This window comes from Puma concolor, chromosome A3 (assembly GCF_028749965.1).
Source record: "Puma concolor isolate L17-30 chromosome A3, mPumCon1.1.hap2, whole genome shotgun sequence".
Classification (NCBI taxonomy): Eukaryota; Metazoa; Chordata; class Mammalia; order Carnivora; family Felidae; genus Puma; species Puma concolor.
In genome coordinates this window covers 91,567,329-91,588,966 of record NC_141669.1, presented here as the reverse complement: position 1 = coordinate 91,588,966, position 21,638 = coordinate 91,567,329, and the positions used below count along the sequence as shown (strand labels likewise).

Genomic DNA, 21,638 nt, shown 5'->3' with positions numbered 1-21,638 from the left:
TGTGCCAAATGAGCTTTGCTAATAACAGTCCTCCTGATAAATCTGGGTAGCCAGGGACCCAGGAGGCCCCAAGAGTTGATATGGCTTGTCTGATCTCCTACTTGAAAGTCAGTATGACCCAGCAGGAGCCATTTGAGGAAGGCTCAGGCATCTTCTTCCTCCTTGTAGGGCAGTCCTAAAGTCTGGGGGGTTGTACGAACCACCCCAAAGCTAAGACCATACAATGTGCTCTAGCCCAGCCCTAAGCATTTATACTGAGGAAGTCCCCAAACCCTCACCACAACCATCAGGGGGAAACTGAGGCACAGAGAGGCTGTTCCTCACCTAAGGTCCCCAGCTGTTAAGAGGCAGAGCTGAATTCAAACATTTCAGGCTGTGTGGCTGCAAAACTCCCACTCTAACTGCTGGGCTGGGAATGTAAAGGGAAACCTCTTGGGTCAGATTCTGTTCTTCCTTCTTCTTTGCCAGTGTGGAGCCAAAGTTGGGAAGTAATCATACACTTAACCAGCAAACACTGCTGTCTGCCCATTTCCAGGTGCAGTAATAACCCAAAGGGAGCATGTTTCCTGGTGATGTTCATTCTCTGAAACTGCAGTCTGCACCCCATTTTCCTGCCCACTTCCTAGGGGGAGATGCCCACTGACATCAACAGGAGGGTGGTCTCCTGCAAGGGGCCACTCAGAACGCTGGAATCTTGGGCCTAAGAAGTGTCTTCTTTGGAAAAGGAAACTCAGATCATTCTGCTTCTGAAAATCCCTGTTATTATTTTTTTAGTTTATTTGAGAGAGAGAGAGAGAGAGAGAGAGAGAGAGAGAGAACAACTGGGGGAGGGGCAGAGAGAGAGAGGGAGAGAGAGAGAATCTCAAACTGGCTCCGCACTGTCAGTACAGAGCCTTGGGGCTCCAACTCAGGAACGGTGAGATATGACCTGAGCCAAACAGGGTCCGCGGCTTAACCAACGCAGCCACCCAGGCGCCCCCGTTATCTTTTTAATGCGTTCTCTTCCATGTATGTTCTGAAGGTAGAAAAATCACGAAGGTTTTGTTCACAGCTTCTCATTTCTCTTCCTCCTCCCCTTGCAAATAATCGGTTTGGAAACTTTTGTAAAGGAAGCGGTTGACTTGGTAGCCCAAAGATGTGGAGGTGAGGAGCTTCTAGTCAAAATGATTCAGCAAGAAACCATCACCGCCCCGCGCCGCCCCAGCCGGAGGCAGGCAGCCCCCACCCCGGCCTGGGGGCGGTTTGCAGGGCGGGGCCCCCCCTGCTCTCTAGCACTGGGCACCGACTCCCCCAGTGCGCACCGCTCTCCACGCAGGCAGCCATGCGGCGAGCCCGGGAGCTGCTCGCCTTCTGCTGCCTGGTCTTGAGCACCACCGGGCGCCCTTCGCGAGGTAAGGACAGGGTCTCCCCTGGGCCACTTCGTGTCAGGGCTCCAGGGCTCTGGTCGTCCCCGTGGCGAGGTCCCGAAATTGCCCGACGGCGGCTGGGTGCGCCATGAGCTTCCAGCCAGGTTGCCCAAGTCATGTTGCTGAGCCCCAGGGAACTGCCTGGGGCGGGCGGGGGGAGGGGGCGGGCAGGGAAGCGTCCTTTGTTTTCCGCCCCTCCAGAGACCGGGGGCCTGAGAACCGTCCGCCTGAGGGAAGCTTTCCTGTGGCTCCTCCACGGGGACCTAGCCCCGGAATGTCCAATGGTTAGTTCCTGCTGCTGTCCTTCGACTTGGCTCCCAGGAGCCTGAATATCAAATACTTCCTGCCGGTCCAGCGCTGGGGGAGAAGGGGAGGGAGGGAGTCGCTGCTGTGCTCCTGGCAGCTGAGGCAGGAGACTGGGTGACTTGCCCAAGCTACACAGCCAGTGAGCACCTGTCCTCACTAGAGCACGGAGAAGCAGGCGATGCCCTCCCATCACTGGAATCATAGGGCAGGGTCACTGGTGGGGACTTAGAGGGCCCCCACTCCACCTCCTTTAACTTATATGGTGGAGGCCTCACATGCCCTCATGGTGACACTGCCTCTGACCTCTGGATTGTCTCAGGTGGGTGCTGCATTTGGGGACATCAGGGACAGGACACCCTGCTTCCTCTCTCTCCCCAACCCTCCTTCTTAGCTCTCATGGTTAGGAGACCCCCCTTCTCCCCAGGATGCCACTGTCTTCCTGTGCCCCCTACTTAGTGCCCATCCCAGGAGGGAACATCATGGGAAGAAACTGGATGTTCAGCACATTCCTTCTCAAAACCTTAGTGAAGGGTCTGCTGGAGAGATTGGAGCCTGCCGTCTTAACTATACTGGGATTTCATTATTCACACTCATTGCCAATTGTTTTGCCACGTTCCTCTGCTTGCCTCTGTTTCCTCACTGAACAAAGCAGGGACAGGAACAGGATTGAGTGGGAAATCCAGAGACAGGTGGCACTGGCCAACTACTAGTGGCCTCTTGCTGGCAGGTGCTCCCTCTGCTGCTGTTTACTGCTGGACCAAACCCTCTCCAATCCATGCCCACACCAGAGCCGCCTGTCCCCTTGGGAGGTAGGGGAGATGGGCTCTACCACAGCAGCAGCCCTCTGCTGTGAGACCTACTCTCTGTCACTGAGCAGCATCTGGAAAGTCCAGAGCCCACACTCACATGCAGAGAGCCTTGGGGCACCATAGACTCCCCAAACCTACTAGCTGTGGAACCTGCAGCCTAGCCTCCCTAAGCCTCAGTGTCACCATCCATGAGATGGGTAAATAACTGCATCACCTTGGAGAGTCCTGACTGTGGGGGCCCATGGAAAGCACTCTCACTGGGTCTGGGGTGCTTGGGAGCCACCCACCCACATCCCTGCTCTGAGTCTCTGCCATGTCTCTGCCATGCTGATAGCTTCCCCCACCCCCACCCCTCTGATGTAATCCCTTCTGGTGCTTCCTTCATTTGACAGATGAAGGCCCAGCAAGAACCTCAGAAAGAGGGGCTTGGAGGCCCCTCTGTCTGGTGGATGGACAGAGACAGGAACTCAGCCCAGCCCCAACTCTGCCTCCATGGCTCTGACAGCCTTTCCCTTCCCTCCTCTGAGAACAGATTCCAGAGCCTTCCCATGGGGGAGTAGAGTATGACAGGGCCCCTGATGATGGTGCCATTTGGGCATATGACTTCCCCACACACAGACACTAAACTGCACTGACAGAAATGCAGAGCCCCATGGCAGCTTCCCTCTCTGATCCCTTCAGGACTTGGGAAATTGCTGCATCATTGTCCTTAGCCCATCTGTTAATCTCTCTGGGAGGCTCCACTGGGCTGCCATGTCATACTCTGCCTCCCTCCCCTGCCCCTAGCCAAACTTGCAGTGGCCCATCTTCCCATTTACAGGGCTGCCAGAGCAGAGGCCCCAGAGACCAGCAGCCACCACTCTTTCCACCTGTAAGATGACATGAGTTCTTGTTAGCAGTAGCAAGGGCTAGGTACATCTGCCACACCCAGAGACCACCAGCAGCAAGGTTCACACTCCCCTGCATCCTGGGAAGGGGCCCTGAGAACTGCTATAGGCTGCATCTGGGCCCATGGGGGTCACCTGTTTACCCTCAGAGACCCCTGCTGTAGCCATATTACATATTTGATATTTGATAATCATTACACTATTGCATGTCATTTGTCCATAAAGCTTCATGTGTACTGGCTCCTGTCTTCTCATCACTGCTCTGTGAGGCCAGTGCCATTAACATCCCTATTTTACAGAGAAGGATACAGGGGCTCAGAGAGGGGTAGGCAACTTGCCCAAGGCTTCACAGCCTGAGAGGCATAGCTGGGATTCAAATTCTGAGCATGCGTCAGTGGGTTAAATCAAGGACTAACCATATGTAGCCTCAAAAGGATGGGCCTATCCTTAACTGAGAGCCCCCTGAACACAGCTGGGTGGGTGCAGCCCCATGGAATTCATGGCAATGACCCAGACTTACTGAATTTTTGTGTCTTACAAGAAGAGCACACGGATATGGGGCTCAGGGTGACATCTCCAGGTAGGGGCAGTACCCTACCCCAGTGGACCCCAGTACCCATGAGCCTAACATTCACCACCCACCACCCAAGTTCTTAAGCATAGCCTTCCAGACTGTAAGCTCTAGGAGCAGGAACCTATAGGGCCCCCTCCCCAGGGGTCTCAACACCTGATCCACAACAAGGGCTCAGAGATGCTGTTGGGGAAAGCCCAGCGTGGATGTGTCCAAGCAGCTGCACAGAGGAAACCACCCCAGGTGACAGGGGAAGAGGCATCTGCAGGGACTGTCAGCATTTGGCTCTTGGGCACCCTGGTTCCCTTCTCAGGGATAGTTTCACAAGCTGGGGTTCCCTCCACCTCCAGTAGAACACTCCTGAAAGAGAAAGGTGATGGGGAACCCCAGCCTCCCCAGAGCACCCCCTTTTCCTTCCACTTGCAGGAACTAGCCCCCCCCCCATAACTGGGACCCCCAAAGTAGCAATCAGGGTGGGGCAGGGCAGGCCGGAGGGGACCACAGCTCTCTCCAAAGGGTCTAGTCTTCCAAATAGCTTTAGTACTTGGACACATGGCCAGCATCCTGGGTTCTACTGCCTTCCTACAGGACATGTGTCCAACACATCTTAGTTTTTCAGAAAAGTAAATTAAGGAACATCTACCAAAAGCATTTGCTACTGGATTATTTTACCAGCTGTTCTTGGTGAGGAAGTCTTTGCCCCACGTCTCTTACAGACATTGCTTGTAAGTTTGGTGGTAATTCCAAGGCAGATTACTCCTCTTTACTCTGTGTAGGAACAGTCAACTGTTGCAGCAGGTAACATCCTGGCAGTGTCCCCAAGCTCTGGCATCATCTGTCCAATTGTGGATTTCATTTAAATTCTTAGGTGTTCTGAGGCCTGTACGTGCAGTACTCCCCTTAGAGAGGAGGTGCTCGGAGAGCACCTTGGGGTGGCCTGCAGAGCCTGGCACACAAACGGGTCAGTGTCATACCTCTGAAGGAAAGGGTGTGGAGGCAGATGGAGAACAGGACAGGATGTTGGGAGTAGGAATCATTTGGGATTTATATGGAAAGTTACATTTTTAAGCAAGGAATAGCAGAACATTTCCTTGAAGCTCTGCCTCCCATTCTGATCAGAGGGAGAGGAGACTTTTAGACTCCTCTGGGTGTTGAACAATGAGGAGGGGTAGTTTATGGAAGACGACAGGGGGAGATCCCCTGGGGCAGGCCGCAAGCAGCTGCGGAGACTGTGGGATCCCCGGCTGCCCCCTAGCTGATTCCTACCCACAGGTTCTGCTGCAGTGCCCGCTGTCCTGGGCCTGCTGAGTGCACGGCCCCTGGGAGGAGGCTACAGCAGCCTCAGATAAGCAGCCCTCTAACTTTAGCATCTTGCATCTGCACCCCGAGTGCTCAGTCCCGGGTGCTGTTACAACTGTGCATGCTGGGGGCAGACCTCAATCCCCCACTCAGCCCAGCACAGCCTGCTGTCTCCCTCATCTGCCCCCAGGTCCCCCTGTGCCCTGGTGTCTTGCCTAGTCTCTTGAGTCATTTTCTTCAAGATCAGCTACAGTTATTCCTCTCCTGAGAGCAGGAAGAGTCCCTGGGCATCCTGCTCCCGGGGCTGCTCTGGCAGAGCCTGCATGCCCTCCTTTCATACTTGTCCACCCTGGCCAGGCCCCACAAGGGACATCTGCCCACCTTTATCTTTGCTGTTCCCCCAGGCTTTGTGCCCTTCTGGGTGTGCCCCCCACTCACTCCCCAGCTGGCATCAGAACCATTCAGGCTGTGATGCAGAATCTGGGACTGCACTCCCTAGGGAAGGCCCACCTGCCTGGGCAGGGGCAGCACAGTGCAGCTCCATGCAGAATTTCTCATTTCTCCTCACAAAACTGCTCCTCTGCCCATTGCTCTTTCTATTGTCACCCAGGCCATCACCATGCCCCCGGTCTGAATCACGGATCAACCTTTACTTGCTGCCCCCGCCCCCCAGCCTCCAGCTGCCCTGTCAGTCCTGTCTTAGCACAGCCTTGTCCTCTTCACCTGGGTCACCTCCACAGTTTTTTCAGTGGCCTCCCATCTGCCAGCCTCCACCCCCTCCCCCCAGGGCTCTCTTCTTGCCCAGTGTCAGCTTCCTGGGAGCCTCCCGGCCTGCGCACCTCCCCTTCCAACCTCCCATCCAGGACTGTGGGCTCCCCAGGCTCTGAGTCATTTGGCGTTACCTGTAGTGTAGCGCCTACAAGAAATACTTCTTGGATGAGAAAAAAAAAAAATGTTTGGTCTTTATAATTATTTGAAGCTGATTTAAACCCACTCTGCACTCCTCTGGGGCCTTAGTCTCTCCTGGGTGGAATGGGGACACATGCTGCCCTTGGTTCTGACAAGAAAAGAACAGTTCTGGCTCTCCTGCTCCCCAGACTTCAGCTGCACAGCACACACCCAGATGCCCCATCCCTGACGACAGCCCAGGGCCCCCTTCGTGTGGGAGGGGCTCACCCCTGGCCCAGGCCACCCAGGCTGTCCTGTCATCTCTTGCTCAGAACCCACGTGGTGGCTCCTGTTCTTCTCTGAAGGACCACTGCCTCTTTGGGACATTGATTCTCCATGAAAAGCCTTTCCCTGTTGATTTCTCTTGAAGGATCCTAAAAATAGATTTGACTTTTCAACTTTTTTTTTAATTAAAAACTGTTCAGACAATTGTGCTGATGAAGTTTTACTGACTTGAAGCCTACATTTTAGGAAATGTGGTTAAATAAAAATAAACCAACTTCAGTGTTTTCCCTAAACTTTTTGTAACATTACCGAAATTGCTCAGGAACCAACATCACATGTTTGAACAGGACACTTATCTGAGGTTGGGCCGCACCTATTTTCACTTCATTTTTTAATCCTGTTAAATTCAAGGAAAATTAAATTTAATACGTTTTATTTAAAAAACCATTAGCAGTGGTTACCTTTGAGATCATGAGTGACTTCTAATTTTGTTCTTATATTCTTCTGTATTTTTTGAATGTCCCACCAAAAATACATAAGCTTATAATCCGAAAAAGCAATAAATGTAATTTATACAAAGCAAAAAATAGAAGTCATATTGATCCATAGCAAGGGGGGTGGGATGGTCCTCTAATCTCTGAGAGCAGGAATAACATTAGAGCTTCAATCCTTGTGCCAACGTGGCTTCATTCTTTCTCTGCCATCTAGACTACATTGATGAGCAGAAATGAAGCTATCAAAATGGTTTTTTGTTTAAACTAAAGATCATGCTACACTTCCTGTGGTCAACAGGCACAGGTGCTAGAGGAGCAGGCCCTGGGCCCAGCCCCTCCCTCCTCACGTTAGCATGTTTGTGTGCAGGGGCCAGGAGGCCCCCCCAGTAACACCACCTGAGTCACAACCATGTGGGAAGCTGGGGAAATGCAGGTTCCAGGGCCTGACCCAGCCCAACCAGCCGAGCTGCTGGTGCTCAAGGATCACAAGTAGTTTTCCTTGTTTCCATCTTCAGAGACTTTAACCAAAGACTGTCCTGCGAGGACTGGATTCCTGCAAGAGAATCCCAGTGTTGTAAGGGACAAAGCAATGAGGGAAACTGAGGCCAGCAGATGGCCATAACCCTGTGTTGGTAAGGGCACCAGCAGTATGCTGTTTTCACAGGGGACAGAGGGCCAGGTCCTTGGGGCTGCTAAAGCTTTGGGAGCCTCGCAGAGGTATCATGGGCTTAGTCTTGATGTTTCGCCTTTGGCCCAAGGAACCAGCTGGGGAAGATCTATCTGCCAGGCAGGGCCCTGCTTGGTCAAGCAGTGCTGGCCCTCCCCAGACAGCAGGAAGCCCAGGGCCACAGAACACACAGACCTGTACCTTCCCATGCCAGTCCTTCCATTGTACAACTCACACAGGGGAGGGGAGAGCAACCAGCCAGTGCCCACCTCCCATCCCACCTGTCCTGGTTCTCACACTTGGCAGGGGTCTCATGTACACAAGGAGGTGTACAGCATACAAGGCACTATGTGCACAAGGGGGTCTTGTGCCATAGCAGGGGCACAGCACACAAGGCACCATCCTGCTCAGCACTTCCTAGGCCCAGCCAGCCCACTGGCCCTATCTAACCCCTACCCCCACTCCCATACAAGGTAACAGGCATTTCCCTCAGCCCCCTTCTGTCAGTCCCCATGGGTGGGGGACTCCTTGTCCCCAGTGGAACATCCCAATGCAGCTTCCATTCTAGAAGCTCCCAGAGCTTCTATTAAAGCGCTTTTGAACTTACACTGCCACTTCCTCCCCTCAAGTTGAGATTTCTTGACAACCCAGGGAACCAGCAAGTATCTTGACTCCCTGAAGGCCTGCATGCCTTGTCACCATTATCTTCCTCAACCCAAATACACTTGAGTGTCTCCGACCTGAGCCAGACTTTGTCTCTCAGGAGGGGATGGGGTGGGCTGGGGTGGGCTGGGGACAGGTCAGGACTAATCTCTCCACCTTACATATGCTCAGCCCGGAAGCTTGGTTAGTGCTGCTGCTACCCACACATCCTGAGTCTCCACTTCCTGCTGTTTCGGCACCTCTGCCTGGTGCTAAACTCAGGCCTCCCCCGACTGAACATAGCCGCCTGCACCACAGGTGCTCCCCAAGGTCACAGTAGAGGGAAGCAAAGTCTCAGAGCAGCTCAGGACACCATGTCCCTATCTGTACCCACAGCCACAACCACGTATAGCTACTGAGCACCTGAAATGTGGCCATGCTACTGAGGAGCTGATTGTCACAATCTGTTTAATTTAGTTAATGAAATAAAACCACTCAGCTCAGGATCATCTCTGGCATGCTAATATTTCAGGGAACTCTAGGAGAAAGTCTTAGTAAAGCAGTTTACGAATGTAAAATCCTCTTCCCATTCTCCCTCCCACCAGTTTATTTAGACTTTTCCCTCCAAACTTTTGACTTTTTATTTAAAAATTTTTTTATTATTATTTTTTACATTTATTTATTTTTGAGAGACAGAGAGACAGAGCACTAGTCAGGGAGGGATAGAGAGAGAGGGAGACACAAAATCCGAAACAGGCTCCAGGCTCTGAGCTGTCTGTCAGCACAGAGCCCAACGCGGGGCTCGAACTCACAAACCATGAGATCATGACCTGAGCCAAAGTTGGACGCTTAACTGACTGAGCCACCCAGGTGCCCCTGACTTTTTATTTTAATACACCAGTTGTCCACTGTAGAAAAATTGACAAATGCTGTAGAAAAACTGACAAACAGAGAAACCTAAATTCACCATGAGATGAGCCACCAACCAGAAAAGGCCACCATTGGCTTGTTGTGATACAGAACCTGTGGGCTTTTTTTTTTTTTTTAAATTTATTTGGACAGAGCATGAGTAGGTAAGGGGCAGAGATAGAGGGGGACAGAGAATCTAAAGCAGGCTCTACACTGTCAGCACAGAGCCAGATGTAGGACTTGAACTCACAAAACTGTGAAATCATGACCTGAACCAAAATCAAGAATCAGATGCTCAACCGAGCCACCCGGGCACCCAATATATTCGTGTTTTCTAGTTTGTAACCCGAATTGGCACACACCCATGCCTCGGCTCTCAGCCCTTCTCTACATGCCCTCCTTGCTTCAGCCACGCTGGGGTCCTGGGCCCTCAGACTCCTCTGCCCTCCTGGCCCACAGCTTGCCCCCGGGCTCTCTGTACAGATTTGTGCAGATGGCACAGCCTGATCCTGCATCTCCTGTGGACAGACCCCTGCACAGCTCCTGCCTTGCTTCACCTGCCTGCTTCTCTAGTGTTTGTCTTGCCTGTTTATTTACGGAATGTGAGCTCCAGTGAACATAGATTCTGCACCCCCTGAGCCTGCGGGATGAGGAGGGCTCCAGAAGGGCCAGTGAGCTGGACAAATAAATAAAGTCGGGTCCTTCTTCAGAGTGTGGCCTGGCTCTGCTTCTGTGGGAGCTGAAAGCAGAGGATGTGGAGAGCAGGGCAGGGGTGTGGGGGTCCCTAGTTCTGCCAGGCTCTGTCAAGCACTGAGGGACCCAGCTGCTGGGGGAGAAGCCCCTTATGTTGTTTACCCCATCTTTTATCCAAATATGGGCCTCTGGAATAGGAAGAGCATGGAAGGATGAAAGCAAGCCAGCCATCCCTCCCTCCACCATACACCAGCTCTGCAGTGGAGCTGGATGGGAACGTCGCCCAGGCCTGACCCCCATCCTCAGACTTGTATCCAGAACAGCACAGAAGGAGGCAGAACGTGAGGGGTACTGGGTGCTATGCTGCTGCCGGGAGCTGGGGCCCCTGGGGAGGCCAACCCAGAGCCTGGAAGCTGGGCAGATTCTGACAAGAGTCACTGAGGCAGGGTACAGTAGGAGTGTAACCACAAGTGAGAAAGTAGGACAGGCCTTTGGGCACTTCCCCATGGTCCACTTCTTGGGGACAAGCTGAGGAACTGGGGCCAGATGGTGGTGGCCTCAAAGGCCAACTGGGGTGATTCTTCTAACCCCTGGGGCTGCATCCTGCCCAAAGGCTCTGCCACCTGGAGACATGTTTCGGTTTTCTTTAATGCATTAGGAACCTGGGTTCTGAAGGAGGCTGTATGGGCAGGCACAGAGAGACAGGACTATATTTTATTCATCACCAGACCACTCACTGCTCCTGGTCCTCAGCTCTGAGTAGGGAGCAACCATGGGGACGCATGATAAATGCCCTGTGGGGTGTGGGGTGGCTGGTTGAGGGGGTAGGTAGATGGCTGGAGGCCACACTGGGAGCAGACAGGAGAACCAAGGTATGAGGTGCAACACTGGCCTGAGGACCCTGCTAACAGTAATGTTCTTGTCTAGTTCTGTGCTTCTCTCTTTCAGATTTTTGTGCCCAGACCCTTAACTCAGATGTGAAACCAGGATTTCCTAAAACAATAAACCCCAATGACTCAGCAGTCCTCAAAGCGGCCAGACACAGCGTTGAAAGGTTCAACAACTGCACAAATGACATCTTCTTGTTCAAGGAGTCCCACATCAGCAGAGCCCTGGTCCAGGTGAGGGTCTGGGTCTCACCAACAGCCCGTCAAGGACATCCCTAAGAGGCCAGGCTGGAGTGACTCCTGTCTTACCAGGGGCTGGCCCACCTAGTACCCATCCATCAAGAACACAGACCCAGGCAGGCCAGGAGGCTGAGAGCAGCAGCCACACAAACATCCCATGAGCAGCCAAAGCCAGAGTCACCCAGGGTACAGCCGAAAGGCCCTGAGCTACCTCTTACGAAAGCATGCTTCTGGGTGGAGCCATCAGGTTGTGGCCCACAGCACATCTGGAGCTAAACCAAGGAGGGCAGGGGTGGAACGGGCAACTGGCACTGGGCGTGCTGAAGGCTGCTGGGTGGGAGTGGGGGGTGGTGGTAGTGGGAAGAAGTGGAAAGCCACCCCACAGGAACCAAAGCGAGGAAAGCATTGCCCCTGCAGAGTGCACACACTTGCACCACCCATCAGAGCCCCTGCCCTGTCTCGCCCCCTCAGCAGCCCCATAGGACATCTTGCCATTCTCCATTTGGGCCATGTTCTTTCACTCACAGAGCTTTTGCCCAAACCACTGCCCCTTACTCACACACAAACCCCAAGGAAAGGTGGTGAGGTGGTCCTACTCTAACAGTTTTTACACATACTAATAATGGTACCCCTGTGTGACAAGATTATTGGAAATTCTTATCATCTTTATACGTTTTGAAAATTGCAAACTTCTTTATTTTTGAGAGAAAGCATAAGTGGGGTAGGGGCAGAGAGACAGAGGGACAGAGAATACCAAGCAGGCTCCAGGCTGACAACAGAGTGCTTGATGTGGGGCTTTAATTCACAAACCATGAGATCGTGACCTGAACCCAAGTTGGATGCTCAACTGACTGAGCCACCCAGGTGCCCCAAAACTGCAAACTTGTTAAAGAGCAGCATATTTTTATGATCAGAAAGTGTGTTGTAGAAAGGCAGTCTGGTGTACAGTGGGCTTTGAAAAGCTGTCCCATGGAAATAGCCAAAGTGTTAGCTCTGCAGGGACTCCCCTCAAGGGGCTGTGGGATCTTCTCAAGCCTGGCTCTCACCTCCTGCGGGAACACCATAAGCTCGTGGTGCTCCTGCTGGTGCTCGAGGGCCTACAGGAGCTGGTGGATGGGAGGTTATCCCTTGGTGACACTGGGGACTTTATTTCACCTGGTTCTTAGTGGGGCTGAGGCTTTATTGAGAGACCACAAACAAGGAGATGATCCAGGTTGCTGCCACATGCAAGTGGAGAAGATCTATTTTGAAACTGGGAAAAAATTAACCACTGCTGGCATGCAGGGCAGGGACTAACCAGCAGGTCAGCACAGGCTGCAGGTGAGTGTTGGGCGTGGAGGGGGCATCACTTCGCCTTCACGGGCACAGGGCCCATCCCTGCTGATGGAGAGTTCTGGGCAGGAAGGAAATGTCTTGGACACAGAGCCGCAGTCTCACCTGGGGACCAAGAACTGGTGCCATGAGCAGGACCAACATGAATGGGTAAGAAGGGAGGGTTCTGGGGTCCAGGCGGCAGTGTCCCTCCCAGAGCTCTCTGGTGAGTCCCAGATAGGCCTGCACACCCTCAGCCCCTTTCCAGGGGTCACGTCCAGGCTTCTCTCCTCCCTGTCTCCATGCCTCCTGCTGGTGTGGCCAAGTAACACAGATGTGGCCTGTTTTCCCCTTAGATTGTGAAGGGTCTGAAGTACATGCTGGACATGGAGATTGGCAGAACTTCTTGCAAGAAGACCCAGCACCCTAGTCTAGACAACTGTGACTTCCAGACAAACCACACCTTACAACGGGTAATCAAAGGGGTCTTGCCTCCTTACATGCACTCACTGCTGTCCCAGCCCCTACCCGCTCCCCAGGACTTTGGGAAACACCCCCTTCATCACCTCTCTGCCTGCAAAGTTCCAAATCTCACTCACAGACCCAGGAGAACACAGAGATGAGACTCCCAAGAGAGCACCTCAACCTGCCCACCCCACACTTCCTCCTCCCTGAGGGACACACCTCCAGGAAATAAACACCACGAACTTGGGGACAGGGGTAGTTACAGCAAAAAGAGTTTTCAAACAGTTCAGAAATTATAGACACACATATACATGCAGGGAGAGAGCAAATGTGGCAAAATTCAATTTGCAAATGAAAGAAGTATATATTCTTGAATCACTCTTTCAACTTCTTTGTAGATGTGAAATTCTTCAAAACAACTTGGGGCAGGGGGAGAGCTTAATAAAGAAAATGCACACACACACAGGTATGTGTGCACATGCATAGCCCACAGGCAGCAGCACCAGAACTTAACCTCTGTGGAGCATGTCGGGAGGGCGGCCTCTGCCCCAGGAAGATTCTCAGGAGGATTCTTCTTTGTTTCAGACTTTCAGTTGCTACTCTGAAGTTTGGGTCATCCCCTGGCTCCAGAGGTTCGAGGTGCCCGTCCTCCACTGTCAGTGACTTCCACCTCACAGCAAGACTGCACCTGTGCTGTTTACTGTGCTCAGTCACAGCCCTGTCCTGGCTGTCACAGACCCTTGGACCTTCTATAGGAGCTCAGCAGTGAGCAGAAGTGCCCACAGGTTCGCTGCGAAGTAGCCGGAGTGGAAGAAAAAGATACTGCCCCTGGCTAGATTATTTCACATTTTTTTCTAAACTTCATTTTACTAATGCTGTGTCCCAGACAGATTTGGGGTCTGGACACACAGGAGCGAGTCCTCTGGTGGGAATTTTTCAGGTTCTGGACCCCTGAGCAAGCCCAATTACCCTGTGGTCCCACGCTCACCAATGAAAAGCCCAGAGATCCATCCTTCTGACTGAATAACTGTTACAGCACTGGGCAGAGGACCCAAGTCTGCTATTAAGCATCTTTGGCCTTTCATGGATGAATAAAGTCATGAATAAATAGGAATAAAGAACTGACCATCTCAAAGCATCTTTAAAGGGACAGTTAGGAAGGTGAGGTGTTGTGAGGGGTGCCCCTCACTTAGTGGTCTAATGAGTATAAGTGACTTCCATAAAGCCCCTTGGAGGCTTTTCCAGCCACTCACTGCTAGCTAAAATATAGTGAAGACCAAAGTAGCCAAAACAGGCCAGCATATATCTACATCATGAACTGGCAGGACAGAAAGCACCCGACTTTGGAGGGCACTTACCCTCCAGCTGGGTATTCTTCTGACAGGGAGCCATACACCCAAGTTCTCTCCACTGCCTCTGAGGCTAAGCATGCACACAGCAGCACCTGGGCAGGTGGGGTGAGGCAGAGTGCTGGGACCACTGCCCACAGCACCTCAAAAGAAGGGAGTCGAGGTTAGGGATGGAGGTGTTGTGTTGAGGAGTTGGGAGAAGGAGGGGACCACTGTGAGGTGGGAGGCACTAGGGTCCTCGTAAAAGACAGGGATTGAGCTGGCATTAGAAAGTGCAAGGCTGGGCCACAGAGACACCCAGGAGCTTGTAGACAGAGGCTTCACTCAGAGAAGACAGCCCCCCCAGCCACCTTGTGTAACCCTGGGTTCAAATGCAGAGCCCCTCATGTTGGACTTCTTCCTCTCCAGGTCTCTTCAAACTACAGGCAAAGTACACTGTTGCCTTTAAAAAAAATACAACTTGATAATTCATAGGAAACAGAAAATCTACATTAAATATGTATGACAACTTAGTACACAGTTATAAACTCGATCAGTGTGAACATCATAATGAATTATCCTTTGGCTTCCTTCAGTGAGGACAGAACTACTTTAATAATCCAAATTCTCATTCATTTTTGCTGGCTCGCCGCCTCTGGTCATTTAATTCAGGGACAGTAATGGCAACTATGCCACAAGACATTTAATTTATTCGATGACTCTGAAGGCCATCCTTTCATAAAGATAAATGAGTTCACCCGGCCCTGTTGATCCCATACATACATTAACAAGGTGGCAGGAACACCACCTTGGACACAGACAAGGGGACAAGAAGACACAGCAAATGAAGGGAAGACCCCCTGCTAGCTCCCAGTCAGTGCTCATTTACATTTAAATACGGATCAGAGCACAGAAGGCCAGGCCTCTCCTGAAAATTATTACTAACCCTCCAGTCCCACTGGCCAACGTGGTATCACCTGGCCTCAAGGTCAAAGACGAGAATGCACACATGTCTGGGGTAGAGCAGCCTCACAGTACCACTACTCCAAGCTGAGCTGCATTTGAACTCCCCCTGCCTAGCCAAGAGCTAGGGCTGACCTTCCCTCTGGGAACAGAGAAGGAAGCCTCACAGTTTAATCTCAAAACTCTCAGGTTTCAACACTAACCTATCCCCACAATTTTCAAAACATCATTTGAAATCTTGTCCTACAGGGATGCCTGGGTGGCTCAGTAGGTTAAGAGTCAGTCTGACTTTGGCTCAGGTCATGATCTCACGGTTATTGGGTTCGAACCCGGCATTGGGCTCTGTGCTGACAACTCAGAGCCTGAAGCCTGCTTCAGATTCTGTGTCTCCCTCTCTTTCTGCCCCTCCCCTGCTTGCACTCTGTCTCTCTCAAAAATGAATAAACATTAATTTTTTTTTTAAATAAAATCTCTTCTTATAAAGTAAACAAAGAGAAGTCTTAGAACTAAGGCAAATCAGCTACCAAAGATGCCAGTTGGCCGTGGGCCCCCAACCTCAGGCGTCTGCAAACCTTCTCTACTTGGGGAGCCTCGGGGACCAAACTCCAGGTGGAAATGGGACATCTGCTGTTTTATTATTTCCAATCTGCTTTATGTACTACACCTCATAGAAAACAATGCTTTAAATAACTCTTACACCAGCCATGGTCACAACAGAAGAGGCTGGGCCAGTGAGCCAGTGTGAGGCTATTCTGATTTTTGGAAGACAAGAGCTGGAATACCTGTGTCCTCCATAGAGATATATCTACCAATCATACTCTCGCAGACGTTTTTTTTCTGGCCGCCCCTGAACAGGCCCTGAGGGCACACTGTTTGTTCCATCAATGCACTTTGGCCCTATCAAAGATTTCTCTCCCGACTGACCTGGGAAGGGATGCCAGAGAGCCATTTGGTAGGATTCAAACAGATGAAACTAAACACCCACACAGAGATGGTGTAACTTACTGCAGGGAGCAGATGTCAGCCAGTGATGCCCTGAAGTCTCGTCTTGCCAACCCAATTTTACCTGCTGTTTTCAACTTAGAGCTTTACTCTGACTAGGAGAGAATGACTGATACAGAGGGAAGCTGTGATACCATCTAATGTCACTGAGAAATGTAAAGTTAAGTACCTGGGATTCTAAGACATACCAGAAATAGGACTGAAGAGAAGAAATACTAATTGCTCAAGGTCTTGAAACTGAGCAAAACCAGTCAAAATTCTAACAGTCTTGCCCTGAGTGTTCTAGCACTTTCCCCAGCCATGCCTCCTCACTAACTATACACAGACTCTAAGGGATTCAGCTCTACTGTCCCTTCTCCAGGGGTGCAGACAGGCCCCAGCCATGACGGGTGCCTCCCCAACTGCCATGGGGGCCACCTGTGAAGCTTGAAACTATGATGATGCCAGGCCACTCTAGAAGACCAGGAACCCCAGAGGACTCTGATGTGCAGCCAAGGTCCAACCCCTGGGCTGGGCAGTGACCACCAAAAGGCCAGGTCCTGGGAACACCACCCTGCCTCCTCATCTCCCAGCTTCCCTGGCACATTTTATAGTCAGAGCACGGTTTCTGGCCCAGCAGTGTACTGGCCCTGTGTTGCCAGTGACTTTGGGAAAATCACTCCCCCCAGCTTCCATTCCCCTATAAAATGAGGCCACATCTCTTTCCATCAGTAAAAGGTCAGTGTATGTGAAAACCCCTTTTTTTTTAATTTATTTAAAAAATAAATTAACTGAACACTTTCAGAGAGAGAAAGCACTCATTGGGGGAGGGACAGAGAGAGAGGGAGAGAGAGAGAATCCCAAGCAGGCACCATGCTATTAGCACAGCACCCAACACAAGGCTCAACTCCAACTCAGGAACCATGAGATGATGACCTGAGACGAAATCAAGAGTCAGACGCTTAACTGACTGAGCCACCCAGGAGTCCCTGTGAAAACACTTTCTAAACTACAGACCACTCTGCAAATGCATGTTGATGATAAAAATCTCAAAACAGGGCCTCTGTCATATGAAAGGCAATAAGTGAATCCTGACAGAATTTTTGTAATAGATAATAAAGAAGCACACAATGAATGAATCACTTAATTTAATTTTAAAAGCATGTTAGTAATTCACATTAGTGCAAATCTGCTTCATGTTTACAACAAAAGCACACCACATACTTAAACCTAACAAGGCTATATTTTGTACCTCACCATGGCAAATTACCAGATAAAACACAGCAAATGACACTTTGAGACAGAAAATCAAAATCTGAGTCAAAATCAAGACTCCTTTGCTGAAAACTCTGGAAAGCAATTTACCAGCTTCTCTGCACTGCTAAAAAGTAAGCACTAAAACCAAAGCCCTCTGTTCTCAATCAAGAAGTCAACTTATATATGCTCCTCACATTTAAATTGTTTTTTATGGCAGAATGATCAGGCTTTCCCTTTTCCTGTACAGCTGATGTATGGGATGCACCATTATCTACTAAGAAGTATTTAATAATCACTACTCAACTTTCTTTCCTATAAAGTAATATAAATAACATTAAGTCATTCACCTAATACATTCTGCATTGCATCAACTGGACTGAAGCCAATCTCTGACCCTGTGCTACTGCTGCTGCACATAAAGCCATCCCTGAACAGGTAACACCAGATGAGCCAACCACCAGATCCTGCCTGTTTCCCCTAAAATGAGGCCAGCCCAGCACATGGGAGGGGGGTGGCCGCTGTTGGGAAAGGGAATGAAGGGATTAGTGCCAGCTAGTGCAACACCACATAAATGGTTGAGATTTTACCACAGCTATCAATCCTCTTTGAATTTTAATATCATTACCTATTGAAAATATTTCCTTTGTTAAGTTACTTAAAACAATTCCAGAGAGACGATCTCCTATGGATTCTCACAAACAGGACAGAAAGGAACAGATATTAGGCCCATTTTGTAGGCTGGAAACAGGAACACAGTATGACATCAACAAGCCCAAGAATAAAGCACTGCCAGGAGGCAATGGCTGGAGGGGCTGCCCTGTGCCCTGAGCCAGTCAGATGGACTGCTTGTCCCTAAACAAGGTCCTGACCAAAATGATCCTCTTATCAGCCCTCAATGGAATCAAATTCCGTCCCTGTTAACATAATTATATTAGAGAAAAACTCCCAGGCAACACCATCAAAAAAGATTAATCAGCAGAAAAGTCAATTTAATTATCATTATTACATGGGTTCCCCTGACAAAATTAGGACCAGTGTACAGGCATACCTGTCAGGATATACAGCAACTTCAGGCTTGTGACCCTCTAGCAAATGGCACTAGCATGTGCACTATTCATCTGTGGGCCTAGTGGTGAGGAACAAAGGTATGTAAACAGGACCTGCCTAAATTCTCCCCTGCAGTACCCAGCTGCTGGATCATTCCATCAACGTGGTAAGTTGTTCACAGAGAAGAGCCCAGGGAGTCCTGAGCTGCTGCTTCTATGCATTTACTCGGGTCCTTGCCTTTAAATGGTTATAGGGACTCAGGAGTCTTGAAAAGCCTCTGGTTCAGAGTGGGGCAGGCTGGAGGGTGTGAGCTATGGAAGGGAACACCCAGGATCAAGGTCCCAAGTCCCACACAACTCTACATCTAGAGTTAGAATATGGCTCTAAGGTCTTTACTTACATAGCTCCGCCCACTGGCCTCAACACATGTTTGCACTGAGCTCTCCTTGCCCTTCCCATGCCCCTACCCCAAAGACAGGTATTACCCCATTTTACAGTAAAGACACTGAGGCTGGCAGGACAGCCAGTAGCAAAAACAAGATCCTTAGACAGCTCATCTACGCTCTATCCACCAAACCTTGAGGCCTGTTATAAGTGTATGAAGTCTCCTAAGTCCTAGAGAATCACTGTACTTAGAAAGGTTTTTTTTTAAAAAGAAAATAGTTTAACATGGACTTATCCTCCCTATGGCAAATTATACTTCCCTCTAAATGCAATGTCAAACCCAGGGGAGAGGTATCCCACAGGGGCCCAGACATCCACAGGGTCTCACTGTCCACTTCCAAGGACTGGCAGGTAGGTGCAGGTGGAAAGGGCTGTGTGCATGGTACCTCCTGGAATAGGAGTGGTGCCCAGTGTGACGACTCCTGGCACAGCTACAGTCAGGCTGGCTAAACAGACTGAAGGTTGAGTCTGCAGAGGAAGGGGGCCCTGAAGGAGCCCAGGTATAGGTGCCCATCATGCTCGTGCACTTCACTGATGTAGGAGGCCACCTGCCCGTCGGGATCGTGCAAGCTTCTCCGGAACGCCCCGCTGTCGCTGAGTTCTAGAACAAGGCTGTACCGTGGCACAAACTTCATCACAGTCTCCTGACTAAACAGCTGGGAAGGAAATGGCATGAGGAGAGGTTAGTTTCTGACCAAGGGAGTGGTATGAGCAGATCCAATTTGCTAAAAACAAGACCAAAGGCCCAAAATGGAATCACTTATGCTCAGTCCCACATCACTAAACCAGATCTAACTTACTTACAGTTTGGGTTTTCCCAGAAATAGAATCTTACATGAGTCAATCAGAAATCTCCTGATCAGCACTAGCAAGGTAATGTGCCTGACAGACCCTTTCCATCCCCTAAAGGAAAACAGCCCAGCAATAATCAACCTGGGTTTTTTTGTTTTTGTTTTCCCAGTGTAACCCCCTTGTTCCCACCTCTTCCTGCCTGGAAGTCTTTCATTTTGTACAGTTCCTCCAAACTCCTATCTGCTCGACTAGATGCTGCCCGAATCAGGAGTCACTGATCAAAGCCAATAAGATCTTTGACATTTACTCAGTTAAATTTTACTTTTAACAGATGCCACAGCCACTCGCCATCTCATAAGGACCCAGCTCTTCCAGTGACAGGGAAGCCACATAGAATAAACCAGCTCCCTGCCCTTGGCACAGGACCTGACACCCCACAGGCATCCCCCACCTCTGCCCCCATGCAGATCAGGCCACGGAGCCTCCTGTCATGTGCACCCAGAGGCAAGACTAGCCCAGCACAAGGATTACAGCTTTCTAACAGCCCTCTGCATGGTACGCACTAGACCCAATGCAGGCGCTACTCCAGACAACCCAGCTGAACCCAGAGAAGGGTTCAGGGCTCCCCACATCTGACAAAGACACAACACTGAAGCCAATGTCCAGACTGACATGGACTCCAGCACAGCTTAACCAGAATGAACGCCAAGCTCTCAGACTAAGTTTAACACATTTCAAACATGCAAGGTGCAAATGATGGAGACATGACGGCAGTTTGTGTTGATGAGAAAAGACCTGGACAAGTTAAATGAGCATGTCCCTGCCCCCTGAGCCCTGGCAGCTCTGCTCAAGGCCAGAGTACAGATGGAGGAAAACCCCTCCATGCTAAGCAAGGCACCATCTAGCAGCCTCCTGACTCAGCCAGGTCAAGGGCCACATGGGGCTACTGAAGGGTTTTAAGAGCAGAGAAACCAGAGGGTGAAATATGAAATTTCTGGCACACCAGGACACTAGGGAGGAAATGATGCCAGTACGCGGCTGCATAAGGCCAATGAGCGCAAATTAATAGGCAGATGTCTACCTCTTTTTAATTTTTTTTAATGTATTCATTTTTGAGAGAGAGAAAGAGACAGAGTGAGTGGGGGAGAGGCAGAGAAAGGGAGAGAGAGAATCCCAAGCAGGCTCCGTACTGTCAGCACAGACATGGGGCTCGAACTCAAAAAACCATAAGATCATGACCTTAGCCACAACCAAGAGTTGGATGCTTAACTGACTGAGCCACCCAGGCGCCCCTATCTACCTCTTAATGTAAGGGGAAACAGCCAAACAACTGCACGTGTCCAGTGGATAATGTCTCCTAGACAAAGGAGAAACCTTGCAAAGGTCCAAACAGACATACAAGTTGACTGAGTTCTAAAAAGTTTTATGGCAACCAAAGTTACATTATAACTTAAAACACTCCATAAGACTTCCCACGGCCTGTGAAATGCCATCTCACTTCAGTGTTAGGTCCTCCCTTTTCTGCTCTATCTTATCCCTAAGACATCTCACCCTCTCTCTTTGGCTTAAGTTGCTTTCCCAGAAAGCCCTCAAATCTTCACCCCAATTTCTAACCCCCAGTGCTGAAACTTCCCCACCCAGACTTTCTAAAAGCTCTTCAAACTCAACAGACTCCCCAGCAGAGGAGACCAGGCCCCTGGCACCAGCTGCTGATGCCAAGAACCCTGCCCTCATGCCTGATCCCTTCTCTCCAAGCCATGCAAGCCGGGCTCCATGGGGTCTTATCATGTGTATGTACCTCCCACCCCAGGCTCTGCCCTACCACCCTTCCTGGCTGCCGCAGCCTCCTCCACGCCAAGCTCCTCACAGCCAGTGGAGCCATGCCACAGGCTGCTCTCCACACAGCAGCTTCAGTTGTCACTTTAAAATTTCCTTTGTGCTATATCACTCCCCACCCAAACAATTCAGTCAAGAAGTGACTTGTGAAACCCAGCAGGGTAGGTGTGTGCAGAGGCTGGAACCACAGTGGCCTAGACCAAGAGTCAGTCTTAGCAGGGTGAGGGACAG

At 50.6% G+C, this 21,638-nt stretch overlaps 2 protein-coding genes across 9 annotated transcripts in view; one reads left to right on the top strand and one right to left on the bottom strand.

Annotated features, from left to right (window-relative positions):
* The window catches only part of APMAP (adipocyte plasma membrane associated protein), a 65,623-nt gene that overhangs the window by 12,857 nt on the left and 31,128 nt on the right, over window positions 1-21,638 (bottom strand). The window contains exon 9 of one of the 3 annotated variants that reach the window (XM_025932442.2): window positions 17,163-19,435. The exons of the other annotated variants lie outside the window; for them this stretch is intronic. Coding sequence (XP_025788227.1) covers window positions 19,226-19,435 — 210 coding nt within the window. The 3' untranslated portion in view covers window positions 17,163-19,225. Of the gene's footprint in view, window positions 1-17,162; window positions 19,436-21,638 lie in introns of those variants that run through there. 3 annotated transcript variants of the gene reach the window in all.
* On the top strand, window positions 1,225-13,884 carry CST7 (cystatin F). Of its 6 annotated transcripts, XM_086701530.1 has the most exons (6): window positions 1,248-1,391; window positions 1,608-1,690; window positions 10,805-10,977; window positions 12,352-12,465; window positions 12,651-12,767; window positions 13,345-13,884. In XM_086701530.1, the coding sequence occupies exons 2-6, from the start codon at window positions 1,681-1,683 to the stop codon at window positions 13,420-13,422; spliced, it is 492 nt and encodes a 163-aa protein (XP_086557656.1). In that variant the 5' UTR covers window positions 1,248-1,391; window positions 1,608-1,680; the 3' UTR covers window positions 13,423-13,884. The 6 variants fall into 6 exon arrangements, with proteins under 6 accessions (XP_025787594.1, XP_025787592.1, XP_025787591.1 ...); XM_025931809.2 differs by lacking the exon at window positions 1,608-1,690 and having other exon boundaries at window positions 1,225-1,391; window positions 10,784-10,977; XM_025931807.2 differs by lacking the exon at window positions 1,608-1,690 and having other exon boundaries at window positions 1,226-1,391; window positions 10,784-10,977; window positions 12,385-12,465.